Source organism: Culex pipiens, chromosome 2, assembly GCF_016801865.2.
Source record: "Culex pipiens pallens isolate TS chromosome 2, TS_CPP_V2, whole genome shotgun sequence".
NCBI lineage: Eukaryota > Metazoa > Arthropoda > Insecta > Diptera > Culicidae > Culex > Culex pipiens.
The window spans coordinates 201820400-201838045 of record NC_068938.1 but is presented as its reverse complement, the minus strand read 5'-3'; the positions used below and the strand labels follow the sequence as shown (position 1 = coordinate 201838045).

Below are 17646 nucleotides of genomic sequence, written 5' to 3'. Positions count from 1 at the left end.
TAATTTTTAAAGAATGGAAAATCTCTTACAATATTTCTAGAAGTCTTTCTCTTTTGAAACAATGAGATAACAATCAACATTATTCCAAAAAAATATTTTTTACAGAACATAAAAACTCTTAAAAAATAGTTTGGAAGTAATTCTATTTAAGTGAGAAAATATTTTTATTTTTCAAAAATATTTGAAAGTTTATACAAAAAATCATCTTGGCAAAACTTCACTTCGGATAATCGAATCTCGAGTTTATGCAAGAAGATTTTTTTAGCACGAGTAGTACATTTAACCAATGAGGTTCACCGAGTTGGATAAATACGACGAGTACTGAAAAAATCAAGTTTTGCAACGAGTTCCATACAACATTTTTTGCAATTTCGAAAAACACCCTTTGGGTGCAATGATAAGTCAAATGTTCATGTATTTTGTCAATCAACCGTTAAAATGGAAAAAAATGTTGAAAAGTTTTACTTTTCAAAACAAGTGCTGAAAAGTTCAACTTTTTAGCATCCATTACAGTGCTGATGAGTAGAACTGGTCTGTATTTATTGTGAAAAGTTCTATTATTCGATTCTATTTTTTTTTACAGAAAAGTAGGCCCTTTTGTCATTCAAGAATGACAGGAAAAGTAATTAGTTTCACGACGGAATTGCAAAAAAAACATTTTTTTTCTTATTTTTTATTAGTGAGCTTTAGTATGACCCTTAAACTACTCTAAAGTAATTTAGAATTTTTTAATCCAAGATGGCGGCAACAATGGCGATGATGAAATATTGAGAAAAATCCTTTTTTTTTTAATTTTACTGGTAAACAACCATTCAAATTTGACCAAAATGGGGTCGCAGAACTCAAATTTGATGTTTAAAGTAAAAATATATATATATTTTTTTTTTGCTCGTGATACGGTTATCCGAAGTCCCATACAAACTTTCGGAAAATCGAACTTCGGATAATCAAGGCTTCGGATAATCGAGTCAGGGCTGTAATTATTATTAGGTATTTGTTTAAATTTTTTCACATCCGCTTTTTTGTCTTTTCGACGTTTTTTTCCATTTGACCTTTTGTCTATCCAACTTACGACTTTCGACATTTTGGCATTGGACCTTTGTCCATTCGATCTTATATTCTCGACCATTTGTCGCACATCTTTTTACCATGATCAGAGAAAAAAAAAATTGAGGTATGACTTACACTTTTGATTTTTATATAGTTTAAAACTTCAATTATTAAAAAAAACAGGAAAATTATGTTTTCGATTGGGAACATTTATATTAAGATAAAATCACATCGAAAAAGAAAAAAACAAGTTCAACCTTCCAAAATGAAACCAATTAAAAAACAGCTCAATCTGCCAAAGTATGATGCGCCCCCACCAAGTCAACGCCTTCTAGATCAGCGGCGTGCCACGTGGTTCACCACGTAATTTTCCTCCCCAAAACAGAGGCAACACAACACGTGCTCGTGGGCCAACATTTGCAACGAAATTTTCGGAAAGGTGATAATCAAATTCTTCAAACTTTTTCTTTGCCAGAAACGAGTCTCAACGTACACAGTTTGATCATGGAGCGAGAGAGAGAGAGGTGGGCTTGATTACGTGAGTTTGCGAGGAAGAAGGATGTCGTCGCACGTGCACAAATATTACCATGAACCGACGCGTTTCTGCAGGCAGGCACTAAGTTTATGTTTTTCTAAAGTTTGTGTAAATGTAAAGGTATGCGCTGTTTCGTGCCGTTTGAAATGGGATCTGAGGCGTTTGGTTGGTTATCCGATGCGAGAGTTATTTCCACCACCATAAGGAAGTATATGCTGTTAGTACCGCCACCACCACCAACACCGAGAGGATTCTATAACGATCAGCTAATTACTCTAATAAATGTATTGTTTTTCAGTGAACGTCGTCATCGTGGTCGCCATAATTGCCCGATTTGCTCGAACAATGTCAAGTCTCCTGATTTTGTTTTGTTGCCGTTGGCGAGCAGTTGTTACGAGTGGTTTTTTTTTGGTCTTAAAATTCTTTGGAAATCTATCGATAGAATAATTGATTATGCTTTTTTAATTGCCGTTCCCCTTGTCAAAAAGATAAATATTAGCTTATTAAAATAAAATAATGTAATATTAATCGAACATTATTTTCAATAAAATTCATCACACTTGAGTGAAATTTGGTCTTTCCAACACTTTTCAAATTTTTATTGAAATATTTCAAGAATTTGAGCAAGCTTCAAAACGGACTTACAAAGTGTGTTCCTAGAAACACGAAATTCATCAACAGCTGCCATGATATATTTGGACTGGTTGCCACTCAAATCCCATTTTCAAACTCCCAACATTTTACCGACTTTTCTAGAACTTTAAACAATTGATTTTTTAAACAAAGAACGATTTCAAGTCAAGTTGGAATCGCTTTTTTCAATATTCAAGCAAAATAAGAAAATTAAACAGTATAACAACTTTACACTGATCACAATCGTTGAAAATAAGCTATAGCTAATTGGGTTTGAAATAGCTTTGTTGTTGTTAAAAGTTTACTGTTACCTTTTTGTATTGATAAACTTAGGCAAAAAGTAATTCAAATTTAATGTTGTTTTAAGTGTAATCGACAGAAAACAATTTGAAGTGCAGTCGTTAAGGTGCAGTGTTTAAGTACTCTTCTGGAGTATTTTTTTTTTTTTTTGAAAAGGTCCAATAAACCAAATTTTCAGTTTTTGCTTTTTGGGTGTCTTTGAAACTGCCTTGTGTCATATTAAAAAACACCCAAAAAGCAAAAACTGAAAATTTGGTTTATTGGACCTTTAAAAAATACTCCAGACTTGTTTACAATCATTTTTAAGATGTTTGAGTTAGTTCAAAAATATGTTTAGTTTTTGTGAATTTTTGTTTTACAGCACCGCAAAAAAAATCCGCAAAAACAAATTTCTTTTATACTTGGATTTTTTTCACAATTTTTGCAAACCGACTATTCTGCTGTATAATACATTTTCCATGCCATTTTGCATGAAATGTTAAACTTCTTCTTTTTATATTTTTTGTTCGTTGGCACTTTAACCAAGTTGGCTTTGTTTTGACACCCAAAGATGCTTTGATTTACTGAAATATTTTATTATCGATTTTCATACAAGGCCAAACACTAAAACCCCTGGCTGATGAGTTCCCCTGCATGGATTTTGCATGTAGAGTTGACCACCGTATTTTTTTAATTTTTTTTTTTTGTTTGAAAAACGGATCAAATTAATCCATTAGTATTAGAAATTTATTGTCTGGGAAAGCCTTAAATGGATTTAGAAAGTGAAACAAACTTCAATTGATTTGAAAATTGGAATAAATATTACAACATTATTCCAGAGTTAACAAATATTTTTTAATCAAGTAAGTCGGGATTCCCGACATTTCCAGACTTTTTGGGCGAAAATCACATTTTGCCTAAATTTTTCCGTTTTTTCGCCGATTTAAAAAAAATGTTTTCCGAGGTGAAAACTCTTAAAATATTAAGAGCGAGTTTTTCACCAATGTGTAACAGGTAGTATCGAGGTGCTCCGATTTGGATGAAACATTCAGCGTTTGTTTGTCTATACATGAGATTAACTCATGCCGAATATGAGCCCTCTACGACAAAGGGAAGTGGGGTAAAACGGGCTTTGAAGTTTGACGTCGAAAAAACATAAAAAATCTTAAAATTGCTCGCATTTCCGTAAAACTTCATCAATTCCAACTATCTTAGATGCATTCGAATGGTCTTTTGACTTTTTCTCTTAGCTTTTGCAAATTACAAAAATGGATTTTTTTAAAACCTTTATATCTTTTTGCAACAGCCTACAACACCCATACTCCTATAGGTCAAAAGATAGGTAATTTCACGGACTATAAACCTACGGTATCAACTTTTTGGCAAATCGCAGTTTTGCTCATAGCTTTACGATTTTTCTATAACAAACATTTTACAACGTTAGTTTTTGCGCTGTAGGCCAAGAAGACGGCACTTTTTGGTCTCAATTTTGTCATATTCGGAATCCTCGGACAATTTCACGTAAGTTAGAAGTATTGGAGTTGTAATTTTGATTAAAACATTTCCAAAAATTTTAGAACATGATGTCATAAAATTTCAAATATTGATTGACAAAAAACATTGCTAAACTCTAGTTGGAATCGCTTTTTTATATTCAAGCAAAATTAGAAAATTTACCAATATAATATCTCAACACTGATCAAATCGTTGAAAATAAGCTTTATTCTATATTTTGGGCGAAAATCATATATTTCATAAATTTCCCCGTTTTTTGCGGATTTTGAAAAAAAAACGCAGAAAAAACATGCTTTCCGAGGTGAAACTCTTAAAAATATATTAAGGATGCTAAAATTAAAGCAGGTATTAGACTATGACAAACAATCAAAACAAACTCACCCTTTTTGTGTTTGACAAACTCTCAAATTTGTTTGCGGCAAACTCGCAAACAAAACAAAATGTATGTTGGCTGATGTTTCAGCAAACAAACAAAGCAGGCAAACTGTAAAGTAGTGCGAGTTTGTTTGGCGCAGTTTAATACCGCTTTCAGCTTTTAAAAAATATTAAGAAAATAATATGGACTCAAAAAACTGTTAATAAAACTGTACCAGCCTAAAAAAATATATTTTTTGCTTTTTGGGTGTTTTTGAATAGCTTTGGTTTCAAAAACACCCAAAAAAGCAAAAAATTAACATTTTGTTGATTTTTGCAAAAAAAAATTAAAACCCTAAAAAGTGACATTACACCAGAAAAGTGGTAAAATTACACATTTTTAAAGATACAATTACACAATTTTTGTGAAATAAAATGTAATATTAATATTACCATGATTTTTTTACTGTGTATGTTTGGGATTTTTATTCTCTTTTAGAAAATTTCTGGGGTTACCAATCCAACCAAAATTGCATCCAATTGAAACATTGAAATTTGTTCTAGATTTGTCCGGGGGTCATTCACAAATACCGTAACCAAAACTATTATCATAAGAGTGCCCCCACTCTCCTTCTGTCAGATCCTGTACCGCTAGTGATTCAAACGAGTGATGCTTGATCACATACTTAAAATAATATTCAGGACTATTTTTATTAAAACTCGACATATATTTTTTACATTAAAAAAAGTCTAATTTACAAGGGAAAAGTGTATGATACCACCCTAACGAAATTCAAAAATTGTCCAACTATAGGATTTTCCATGCAATTTTACCCACTGAATCTGCATCTGCTCTCAGTATTGAGTATTTAGTATCGATTTTTGGCAATAATTTGGGTTTTAATAGGTTTATATTACTCTTTTGAATGCATTGAAAATATTTTTCTAAACACTCAAAACGACGTCGTCGTGCTATCTTGTCGCACCCGCCATTTTGACGTTCCGAGAAAAACGCGTTTTAATGTTTGACCTTGAATAAAACAAAAACGAGAGCACGCAATGTAAACAATAACAAACACGTTTTGTTTGGCTGACCATTCAGGGCATTGTCCCGAAGTTTGGTTGAAGTTGGTTGCTGGAGTCCAGAGTTATAATTGAAAATGTTTACAGTAGTCTAGCTTGTACGTGCGTCCAACGCACGACCTGTATGACCTGTAATCCCTTTGGCCTTTTGTCGCACTTACATCAATTTTCAGGGAGTGACAAGATAGCACGACAAGATTGAAACTACTTTTATATGAAAAGTGACAAAAATGTTCGGAGCTTTTTTGGTTTCATTGAATATCTTAGGATTGAAATCGAATTTTGGGGATCTGTGAAGGTCAAAAGAGGAGGCATTGTGAGCTGCACAAAATGGCGTTCTTAACTCAATTTGGCCCAAAATGCACGTACGACAAGTTAGCACGACGGCACCGAAATATTCATTTAGATTTTTTGCATTGACTGAATTAGGTCGCATATTTCTATATCTCAAAAATCTTCAATTTAATATTAAATAGCTGCATCGTTCAGCACCACCATTTTTTTACTTGACACAAAAATATCGCAATGGTCAAATTTGGTAGAGCAGCAAAGATCCAACTCGTAAAAAAGCGATTTTCAAGAGAATGACTCGTTACCAAAGAAAACTTTTTCGTAACAACTGCTCGGCCGACCGCAACTCCCTATCTGGTACAGAAAACATAAGATAAACGATACACAACATAAATTAAAAAAGGAAAGAATAAAAAAAAGAAACATAAATCACCTGACCACGGATCACTGAAGTTGCTCTTGTTAGGAAATTTGGCACCGACCCCGGCCGCCCCCCTGCTAGTAGTAGTAGTAGTGGTAGTAGAAGAAGAGTAGTACTGGCTATTATTATTATACACACTGGCTTTGCCGTTGTTGTTGCTGTTGCTGTTAAACTTGTTGCTGGCAGCACTGGCGGCGGCGGCGGCGGGTTTCACCGGGGACGGTTGGTCCCACGCGTTCAGCCAGTTATCCACGGTGGACACGTGCTGCCCACCGCTGACCGTCGTCCCGTACGAGGGTGGTCGCAAAAATGAATTATTCCCGTTGGGACCACCGCCACCGCCAGTGTTGCCAGCCAGGCCACTGCCGCCACTCCGGGTGGACGCCAGGCTCTGCTGGGAGCCGTACAGCTTGTTGCGGTTAAAGTTACTGTTATTGTTGTTGTTGTTGCTGCTCTGGCCGGAATTGTGGTTGTTGTTGTTGTTGTTGTTGTGGGTGGACAAATTTTGTTGGGAACTGTACATGTGGTGATGGGAATTCTTTAGCCTACCACGGGAAGAGAGGAAAGGTGTCCCACCGTTCATGCCGTCCTGGGAGCCGAGCGTTTCGATGTTCAGATCCGCCAGCGTCTTCGGGACGAACTCCGACTTGGGCCGGGCCGCGGCCTCCTCTCGTCTGGAAAGGGAGAAAGGGGGAGCAGTTAGTGATGATGTTTCAAAGGTCTTTTAAATAAGTATCCAGCCAAGTTGAATATTTCCAGTTATGATAAGATGTGTGTTCTACCGAAAATCTGAATTTTATTAATCTTTTGGACTTTCTTAAATATTGTTTACTAAGTATACATTTTCAGTTACCAAGTTTTTAAGTGATAACTCAATTCAACAAGCAACATGTCCAAAAAAAAGCCACTCTTCTCTACTAAGCTTCCTTCAACTATCTAGTGGATACTCGGCAAGGAAGGGAATGTGCATCGTTTCCCACTTTCGCCCAACTTCATTATGCAACTGCACGCTGTCGTCAGCATAGTCTTGATGCTAAATTTGGTATGTCCGTTGCACTTCAACGTAGTGAGAGAGGAGTGTGCAATATGTACCAACAGAATGGAGGCGTTATCCTTGATGGCACGCGGAAAAGAGTCCATCCGTAGCTAAAAATAGCGAGCGTTCCTGACAGGGTGGCAACTTGAGTCGAGGAAGCGTAAAACACTGAAATAATCTCGAGAAATTCCAGAATATTTCTTTAAAAACTGCCGGTATTTAAATAAAACACAAAACGATAAAAAATAACTCAGATCTTACCCAGTAACATTAAAGGTTTTTTCTAAAAGACTATTTCTTTGCTTCCAGAACAATCATAAAATAATATTCAATGTTTGGCCCTTTTAAAATGTTAGTCTTGATTTAAAAAAATAAAATATTTTTTTCAAAAAAATCGAAAAATTTCACAAATGTTTCATGTATTAACATTGAAAATCGGACCATTAGTTGCTGAGATATCCTCATTAGAAAATGGTTGGTTGTTTTGGTGACATTTAGAAAACTTCATTTTTCGTGTTACTTTTTCTTAAAGCCATCTCAGCAACCCGAGGTCCAATCTTCAATGTCTCTTAGACAATTTTATAGCAAATTTTCTGAACTTTTCAAAATAAATATTTTTAGAAATGGTCACTCATGGTAACTATTTATAAAAATTGAAAAACTGCAAATATTTCGCTAAAATCAAACTTTCGGTGGCATGATCTTGAAAACGGAGCCCTTTATCAAAAAATCTGTAAAGTAGGGTAGGGTAGTCATCAATGAGACACTATTGGTTTTTGAACTTTCAACGAATTTGTATTTTTTCATCAACGTGTTTCAATGAGCTTTTTGTTGCTTTTAATGTGTTCTAACATTGCCCAAAATATGAGACCGATCTGACGTCTACAGCCAGAGTTATTCAACTGTCTCATTGTAGACGCACTTGGCAGGAACAATGGGACAGCTGGGGAACAATGAGACACTCTACGAAAATCATCATTTTTCTAGTAAAACATCATGTTTTTATATTGTTCCATTGCAGGTGACTTGCCTTGAACATTTTAAAGCAATTTTGCCAACATGAAACTTTAATTAACAAAAGTTATACTAAAAAGCATTTAAATTTTGTAAAATCCATATATTTATACCAAATAACTTTGTATTTTGGTTAAATGAAGTAAAAAATCTATAAATATGCCAAAAATCACTTTTAATTCATGTTTTGAAAGATTTCCATAGATTTTGAAAAGTTTATTGAAGAAAAATTAAAGTGTCTCATTGTTACCCATGGGCTGAAATGAGTGGGGTACAATGAGACAGCCCTGGATTCTGGGTATATTCTAAATTTTGGCCAAACCTAATGAAAGGACATTGTAGCCCAACTCAATCCCTATGGAACGTCGAAAGAAATTTGAAGAAATATTAGTTTTGGTGTAAATGGCAGCCTACGAGCGAAAAAGTATTTTTTGTCTTTAATTTACTTTTACACCCCAGAATCAAACATTTATGAATAACTTTTCAAGGGAGCGCCCATAACCAATACCACTATTATGGCAGACGTGTATCCAGTAGACACACCTTTCCCCCAAATATGAGCCTGATTGGTTGAAACTACGACTTGTGAGAGCCATTTTATCATTGTTCCCCGTGTCTCATTGATGACTACTCTACCCTACTTTTCGATTGCAAATTCAATTTTGCATTAAAAAAGAATGTCAGATTAGTTTTTGCATGAAACTTCGATTTTTTTCCAAAAATCACTATTTTTTTTCAAAAAATCATAACTCGGCGGCAGATTGTTTGACCATGTTTCTCTATGGCTCAAAAGTTGCGGATTTTTGTGCCCTAAAACGTATCAAAATATCTCGAAAATCAAAAAAAAAATACATATTTTGGGAAATTGAGTTTTAGTGAAAAATAGATGATTAAAAAGACTGCAAAATTTTTTTTCCGTGTACCTATTTTTTCTCAAAAGTCCTCAACAATACCTACAACTTTGCCGAAGATACCAAATTGATCAGAAAATTCACTCAAAAGTTACAGTTGTTTGAATATTTACATACCATTTTTGTATGGACAGCAGCCAAAATTGTATGGAGACTTGTATGGGTGAACCAATGACGCAAAATAGCTTATTTGGTCATATGGAAGGTCCCCATAAAGTTTAAGTCAAATCAAAAAATACAAAAAATAAAAATGGTCGAAGTCGGCCGATTTCGTAGAGAGTTGCTCAGCTGCCAAATTTGTATGGAAATTTATAAGGACAAACTAATGATGCAAAATGGCTTCTTTGGGCATACCGAAAGCACCAAAAAAGTTTCAGTCGGATTAAAAAATACAAAAAAAAAACGAATAACCGAAATCTGAGAGAATTGCTCAAATTCCTTAAATTCCTTAAAGTCCTTAAAGTCCTTAAATTCCTAAAATTCCTTAAATTCCTTAAATTCCTTAAATTCCTTAAATTCCTTAAATTCCTTGAATTCCTTAAATTCCTTAAATTCCATAAATTCCTTAAATTCCTTAAATTCCATAAATTCCTTAAATTCCTTAAATTCCTTGAATTCCTCAAAATAGTTAAATTCCTTAAATTTCTTAAATTCCTTATATTTCTTATATTCCTTACATTCCCTAAATTTCTTAAAACCCTTAAAAAACCTTAAATTTCTTAAATTCCTTTAATTCCTTAAATTCCTTACATTCCCTAAATTTCTTAAAACCCTTAAAAACCCTTAAATTCCTTAAATTCCTTAAATTCCTTAAATTCCTTAAATTCCTTAAATTCCTTAAATTCCTTAAATTCCTTAAATTCCTTAAATTCCTTAAATTCCTTAAATTCCTTAAATTCCTTAAATTCCTTAAATTCCATAAATTCCTTAAATTCCTTAAACTCCATAAATTCCTTAAATTCCTTAAATTCCTTGAATTCCTCAAAATAGTTAAATTCCTTAAATTTCTTAAATTCCTTATATTTCTTATATTCCTTACATTCCCTAAATTTCTTAAAACCCTTAAAAAACCTTAAATTTCTTAAATTCCTTTAATTCCTTAAATTCCTTACATTCCCTAAATTTCTTAAAACCCTTAAAAACCCTTAAATTCCTTAAATTCCTTAAGTTCCTTAAATTCCTTAAATTCCTTAAATTCCTTAAATTCCTTAAATTCCTTAAATTCCTTAAATTCCTTAAATTCCTTAAATTCCTTAAATTCCTTAAATTCCTTAAATTCCTTAAATTCCTTAAATTCCTTAAATTCCTTAAATTCCTTAAATTCCTTAAATTCCTTAAATTCCTTAAATTTCTTAAATTCCTTAAAATCTTAAATTCTTAAATTCATAAATTCATAAATTCTTAAATTCTTAAATTCTTAAATTCTTAAATTCTTAAATTCTTAAATTCTTAAATTCTTAAATCCTTAAATTCTTAAATTCTTAAATTCTTAAATTCTTAAATTCTTAAATTCTTAAATTCTTAAATTCTTAAATTCTTAAATTCTTAAATTCTTAAATTCTTAAATTCTTAAATTCTTAAATTCTTAAATTCTTAAATTCTTAAATTCTTAAATTCTTAAATTCTTAAATTCTTAAATTCTTAAATTCTTAAATTCTTAAATTCTTAAATTCTTAAATTCTTAAATTCATAAATTCATAAATTCTTAAATTCTTAAATTCTTAAATTCTTAAATTCTTAAATTCTTAAATTCTTAAATTCTTAAATCCTTAAATTCTTAAATTCTTAAATTCTTAAATTCTTAAATTCTTAAATTCTTAAATTCTTAAATTCTTAAATTCTTAAATTCTTAAATTCTTAAATTCTTAAATTCTTAAATTCTTAAATTCTTAAATTCTTAAATTCTTAAATTCTTAAATTCTTAAATTCTTAAATTCTTAAATTCTTAAATTCTTAAATTCTTAAATTCTTAAATTCTTAAATTCTTAAATTCTTAAATTCTTAAATTCTTAAATTCTTAAATTCTTAAATTCTTAAATTCTTAAATTTTTAAATTCTTAAATTCTTAAATTCTTAAATTCTTAAATTCTTAAATTCTTAAATTCTTAAATTCTTAAATTCTTAAATTCTTAAATTCTTAAATTCTTAAATTCTTAAATTCTTAAATTCTTAAATTCTTAAATTCTTAAATTCTTAAATTCTTAAATTCTTAAATTCGTAAATTCTTAAATTGGCGATTTTCCACGTTCCATACAAAAAAGATTTTATTTATATGGAAAATTGTTCACGAAGGGGGGGTACAGATTCCCAAAAAAATTGTCCACGTGGTTTATGGACGGTCCCTTTTGGAATTTCTAGATAGCTCAAAGTTTAATTGTAGAATTTCTAAATTTGTAATATTCAGAATTTTAGTATTTTCGAGTTTCTTTATTTAGAATTTAAAAATATTGAAATCCTGTTGTTAATTTTATTTTTTGTGTTTTTGATTTTCTGAATTTCTGAGTTGTTGTGTTTCGTTTTTTCCGAAATTGCGGTGCAACAAACTTAGTAGAATTATTCATTCCACTTACTTTTCATTCAACACCTCGACCAGTACTCGCAGAATATCGGCACATTGTTGATGGAAATCGAGCAGTCCTTCGGCGAATGTGACTAGCTGTGAAACCTGCTCTACCTGAAATCGTTCGAAAAAAAAAAAAACAATTAAAATTACTTTCATTTTTACCTTACAAACCAGCAGCAACGCAACTTACATCATTCTCCAACAGATTGTACATTCCAACCTGTGCCAGCTGTAAGGATTCGGCAAACTTTTCCTCAGCGCCCCGGACTTCTTCATCTGTAATTTGAGATCCTGCGTTATTTTCAACCAAATCAAACGAGCAAATCATTTCGCCAACACGTTTGCAATTTCGCCCATATTTAGGCAATTTTCATTTTAGTTTTTTTTTTTTATTTTGGTGCAGGAGTCAAATCAGGATCAGCGGGGTTCGTCGTTCGGGATCGATAATCGGGAAATTGTGTGCACAGGTGGCCAACGCAACGGGATCGAAATCAAAATTTGCAAACAACATGAAAAGAAAACAAAAGAAACGAAAATAAAACAGAAATCAGAAATGAAAATGTCAACGATAACGGCGGGGGTGGGGGCATTTGTGCCTACAGGTAGAAAAACAAACGGAAGAGGGTCTCTTCTAAATTAGAGAAATTAATTGGATTGAACATAATTGAAACGGGTGCAAAAGGAGATCAAGGCATGGGTAAAGGGGGTAGCTTAGGAAACGAGCGAGAAAAACTTTAGCATCCTCGGCAGAGTAGTGTGGGCGATGAGTGTTTTTCATGGCCATCGGGCGCGGTTTGCGTCTAGATCGGCACAGGACAGGTGCCATTCGCAGATGATTAAATCGTCTCCGGGGCTAATTAGAAATGGGATGGACGGTCCGACTCGGTACCAAGTGTCAAGTGGAAGATGTTTTTCACACTTTGATGATTCTATGAGTGCACGGTAAATGGACGTTGGAGCTAGATTGTAAAGAGATTAAAGCTGTCTTCAACTCGTTGGAGTTTCGAAAAACAGGTGCTGGATTGAATCGAAATAAATTAATTTGTCCCTTAATTTACAACCCATCAAAAAAGTTGGAACGGTAACTTAAACTCGCTAGTTCTCGGGCATAAATCAACAAATCAACACCAATCCAACGAATCATCATTGCGGTAAACTTTAATCAGTTGGCCTGGCCAGTGGAAAGAAATATGTCGGGATGTTCTACACCTAGAACGAATTAAGGACCTGACATACTTAAACCGGGACCAATATTTTATTTCCCCGTCCGAAGTAAGACGTGATCAAACATTTCTCTTTTTTATACATAGTAACCGGGGACGACTGGGATTGAACCCAGAGCAGTTGGGATGAGAAACAAACAAGCTTTCCGCTAAAACACCAGCCCCAGTTAGACACTGAAATAAATCTTTTGAGCAATTTTCTACGAAATCGGTCTTTTTATAATTTTAATTTTTGTGTTTTATAATCCGACTGAAACTTTTTTGGTGCCTTCGGTATGCTCAAAGAAGCCATTTTGCATCATTAGTTTGTCCATATGATTTCCCATACAAATTTGGCATGTGTCCATACAAAAATGTTGTTTCAAATTCAAAAATCTTAACCTTTTCAAGGATTTTTTTTGATCGATAAAGACTACTACGCTGAAAAAAATGATGCACTGTAAAAATAATTTGGTGATTTATAGTTCAACCCTTTACAACCCAACCCCGCCTTTAATCAATTTTTCAACAAATTTTTGACCTTCAAAAAGCATTGCACAGTGATCCAGATCGCAAAATTAAGGGGAAAATGGATTTTCCGAAAAATTGTGTAGTTTTGACGCTCTGGTGTCTTCAGAAGAATTGTTGCAAATGGAAAGGGGCAACTTTTGGTTTGGTTGAATATTAGGTTGGTTAACGATTATGGTGATTTTGAAAATCTAACTTTACAGGAATATTTTTGAGAATTTTGTTGTCTTCTAGAAAGTTGTTGGGCTTTCCAAGCAACGTGGTCGAAGACACCAAAATTTTATCTCGTAATCTACGCCTTCTATGACCAAATTTATAGAAAGCATCTGAGCAAACCTTCAAAAATCAGTTTTTTGAACGTGGCTAAGCTTTAGAGAAAAGTGATTTTCTGAGCACTTTTAGAACTCTAAAAAACGAACATTTTTATTTTTTGACATGTCAATTTGAACTTAAGGGTCAAAAGTTACAGCCATTTTAAGGTAATATGGGTTATATGATAATTTTACAAGGAAACCCAAAGTATGACCAAAAATTCGATTTTTCGACACTTTGGATCAATTCTGAGGGAAAATTCAGATTCAATGGGCAAAATTACATGGAAAAACATATATTTAAACAATTTTAGAATTTCGTTAGGGTGGTCCCATATGGTTTTCCCTTGAAAATTAGACTTTTTCGAATGAAGATATCTCGAGTTTAAAGAAAAACACCCCTGAGATTTTTTCAGCGTTTGTAGTGCTAGATCTCCTCTTTCAAATGCAACCTGGTGCTTAAAATTTGGCTTGCGCCTTTCCGAGATATTTAAGTTTTAAATTTGCATCTTTTTTAACCTTAAAATGGCTGTAACTTTTGACCCTTAAGTTCAAATTGACATGTCAAAAAATAAAAATGTTCGTTTTTTAGAGCTCTAAAAGTGCTCAGAAAATCACTTTTCTCTAAAGCTAAGCCACGTTCAAAAAACTGATTTTTGAAGGTTTGCTCAGATGCTTTCTATAAATTTGGTCATAGAAGGCGTAGATTACGAGATAAAATTTTGGTGTCTTCGACAAAGTCGCTTGGATTGGCAAGACCAACAACTTTTTAGAAGACAACAAAATTCCCAAAAATATTCCTGTAAAGTTAGATTTTTAAAATCACCCTAATCGTGAACCACCCTAATTTTCAACCAAACCAAAAGTTGCCCCTAGCCCTTGGCAACAACTCTTCTGAAGACACCAGAGCTCCAAAACTTCACAATTTTTCTGAAAATAAATTTTCCACTTACTTTTGCGATCTGGACCAATGTGCATTAGAAAGAAGAACTCTTTAAATTTTAAGAAATTTTAAGGTTGGAGGTTTGACTTGTTTTATGTGACTTTGCCAATGTTTTTAAAAATGTAATTTTTTAGGGGTCAACTTTGGCTGTGTTTTTACTAACATTTTCTATATTTTAAGTAAAAAGAAGTATGCAGTAATTTTACTAGTGTCCCAGACTATGCCTCTTGCATTTTTTTACATTTTAAATTACAATGGTGCCATTCTATAGCAGAAAATGTGAAAAACAAGCAAAAAATTGAAAGAGTGACTGTAAAAACATGAAAAAAATAGATAGGCAAAATGTAATTATACAGCAATTCCCCACGAAAACAGCATGATTTGAAAAAAAAGTTCTCCAATCGGGCTCAAAACTTTTCTGGGGGTTCCTTGGCCGAAATAATTAGACCCGTATTTTTTTGTTTGGCCATTAGGGTGACCTACACCGTGTTAGGGTGGTCCGAAAAATAGCAATTTTCGTTAAAACCACTTTTTTCAAAAAATCATAACTCCGCCCCATTTCATCCGATTTTAGCTGTCCTAGACGCAAATGAAAGGTGATTAGTTTGGCTAATTGGAAAAAATAGTAAGAAGTTTCAAAAATCTAGCTTAACATTTGAAAAGATCGTATGAAAACTTGAAATGATGTTTTGAAGGTCTCGGGTCTATGTCTGAAAATATTTTTATCGGATTCCTCGGAAAATTTCACATAATATATAAAAAAAAAATTGAGAAGTCATGTTTTCAATACTCTGAGATACGATTTTTTGAAAATAAAAACTGGGTTTTTCGACGCGCCACGTGCAAAAATAAGAAAATGACGAAAACGGGAAAAATCGACTTTTTTCACTAAAACTTTTTTCACTACAGATGTAAGTATTATTTATCTTTTTTTTGCAATTTAGTTATTTTATGGATTTTGATAAATGATCAAATTATTGTTGTATTCAAGAATTTAAAAATATTGAATTAAAATTCTTTTCAAAAAATCGTATCTCAGAGTATTGAAAACAAAACTTCACCATTTTTTGATATGTTATGTGAAATTTTCCGAGGAATCCGATAAAAATATTTTCAGACATAAGCCCTTTAGTCCCGAGACCTTCAAAACAGCATTTTATGTTTTCATAAGACCTTTTCAAATGTTAAGCTAGATTTATGAAACTTCTTACTATTTTTCCCAATTAGCAAAACTAATCACCTTTCATTTGCGTCTAGGTCAGCTAAAATCGGATAAAATGGCGCGGAGATATGATTTTTAGAAAAAAGTGGTTTTTGCGAAAATTGCTATTTTTCGGACCACCCTAACACGGAGTAGGTCACCCTCATGGCCAAACAAAAAAATACGGGTCTAATTATTTCGGCCAAGGAAACCCCAGAAAAGTTTTGAGCCCGATCGGAGAACTTTTTTTTCGAATCATGCTGTTTTCGTAGGGAATTGCTGTATATTAGGTAGTAGAATAGGCCAAATACTAAAAAACAAAAACAAATATTTTTTGAAGTTTACGTCCCTCGGCTCTGACCAAAATCGAAAAAAAATAAATAAACAAATATAAAAATTTAAATTACAAGCCTAGGTTTTAACATAAGAATAAAAAAAGTTTTTAAAAGACATTTTGCAGGCGTACAGTTGCTTTCCAATCATTAGTTTTGAAAATATCGAGGTATAGATGGAATTTTTTTCGCAAAAAAAAAAACTTTTCGTGGGACTGTACATTGTTATTTCATGAAAATTTCAAATGTTTACAAAGGAGGTCAAACATGCTGAATATAATTATAAACGCGGGAAAATGCATGTTAACTGGTTTTCAGTTTATTAATCTTAAATTTTCATTAACATTTTGAAGTTTTTTGAAAAAAAAAAATTGCCTCCTGATTATTCAGGCCAACATTGAAATGGAGGGGGAGGGGGGGGGGGGAGGGGGGGGGGAGTGCAACGGCCTAAATGCAAATTAAAATACTAAAAATAAAACAAGAAAAACATAAAACAAGAGAAGTAAAGTTTTTCGCAGAACAAAAGTTGCTCAAAATTACCTTATGAACACGGGAAAAATAAAAAAATTCGAAATAAAAATTTGGGCAGGAAAGGGTTAACTTTTTGTCACTAAAATTTGATTTGCAAAAAAAAACTATTTTTATTTTGATAGATGATCTGACTTTGTTGATTCAACCCTTAATTGTTGTTGTTGTTTGATTCGACCCTTAATTGCTGAGATATTGCCATGCAAAGGTTTAAAAACAGGAAAATTGTATTCTAAGTTTCACGAAAACAACCACCTCAGCAACTAATGGTCCGGTTTACAATGTTAAAATATGAAACATTCGTAAAATTTTCCGATCTTTACAAAAACAATATTTTCAATATGTTTAAATCAAGACTGAGATTTCAAAAAGGCGTAATATTGAATGTTTGGTTTAAAACCTTTGCATGGCAATATCTCAGTAACTAAGGGTCGTATCAACAAAGTGCAAAAAAGCAAAACAAAGAGAATTTTCTCAGCCTTTCAAAAATATTTTTTTCAAAGGTGGGCAAACTTGGGTACTTATTTTAAAAAATGAAAAACTGCGACTATTTTCAAAAAAGTTACCTAAAAATGGCTTTGACTTGAAAACGGTGCACTTTAGCAAAATTTTACTTAAGTACTTTTTGATTGCAAATTCGATTTTTATTTTTACTGCGCAGGCTCAACGCGAGGAGAAGCATGCACTTTTAGGTCCCCAGAAACACCTGTAATTTGATTTTTTTTATATTTAGACTGGGCCGAATGGTTTTTCTCCAAAGTTTGAATGAAGAATTTGATCGGTTCGTCGCTTTTGCATACAATCCAAAAATTGCACCGCCCTGATCCTCCAAACAAACGTTGGAGAAAAACCATTCAGCCCAGACTAAATGTTTCTGAAAAAAAATAAATTGCTAACATTTCTCACACCCAAAATT

The 17646-nt window shown here is 32.8% G+C and overlaps 1 protein-coding gene across 14 annotated transcripts in view; it reads right to left on the bottom strand.

Moving 5' to 3' along the window:
* LOC120418138 (endophilin-A) overlaps nucleotides 1-17646 on the bottom strand; it is a 141119-nt gene that overhangs the window by 17123 nt on the left and 106350 nt on the right. For 5 of the 14 annotated variants that reach the window (XM_052708794.1, XM_052708796.1, XM_052708798.1 and 2 more), the window contains 3 exons: nucleotides 11876-11976; nucleotides 11693-11796; nucleotides 6174-6835 (listed from right to left, as the gene is read on the bottom strand). In XM_052708794.1, coding sequence (XP_052564754.1) covers nucleotides 6174-6835; nucleotides 11693-11796; nucleotides 11876-11976 — 867 coding nt within the window. The remainder of the gene's footprint in view (nucleotides 1-6173; nucleotides 6836-11692; nucleotides 11797-11875; nucleotides 11977-17646) is intronic. The other 9 variants (XM_052708807.1, XM_052708800.1, XM_052708802.1 and 6 more) reach the window with 5 other exon arrangements.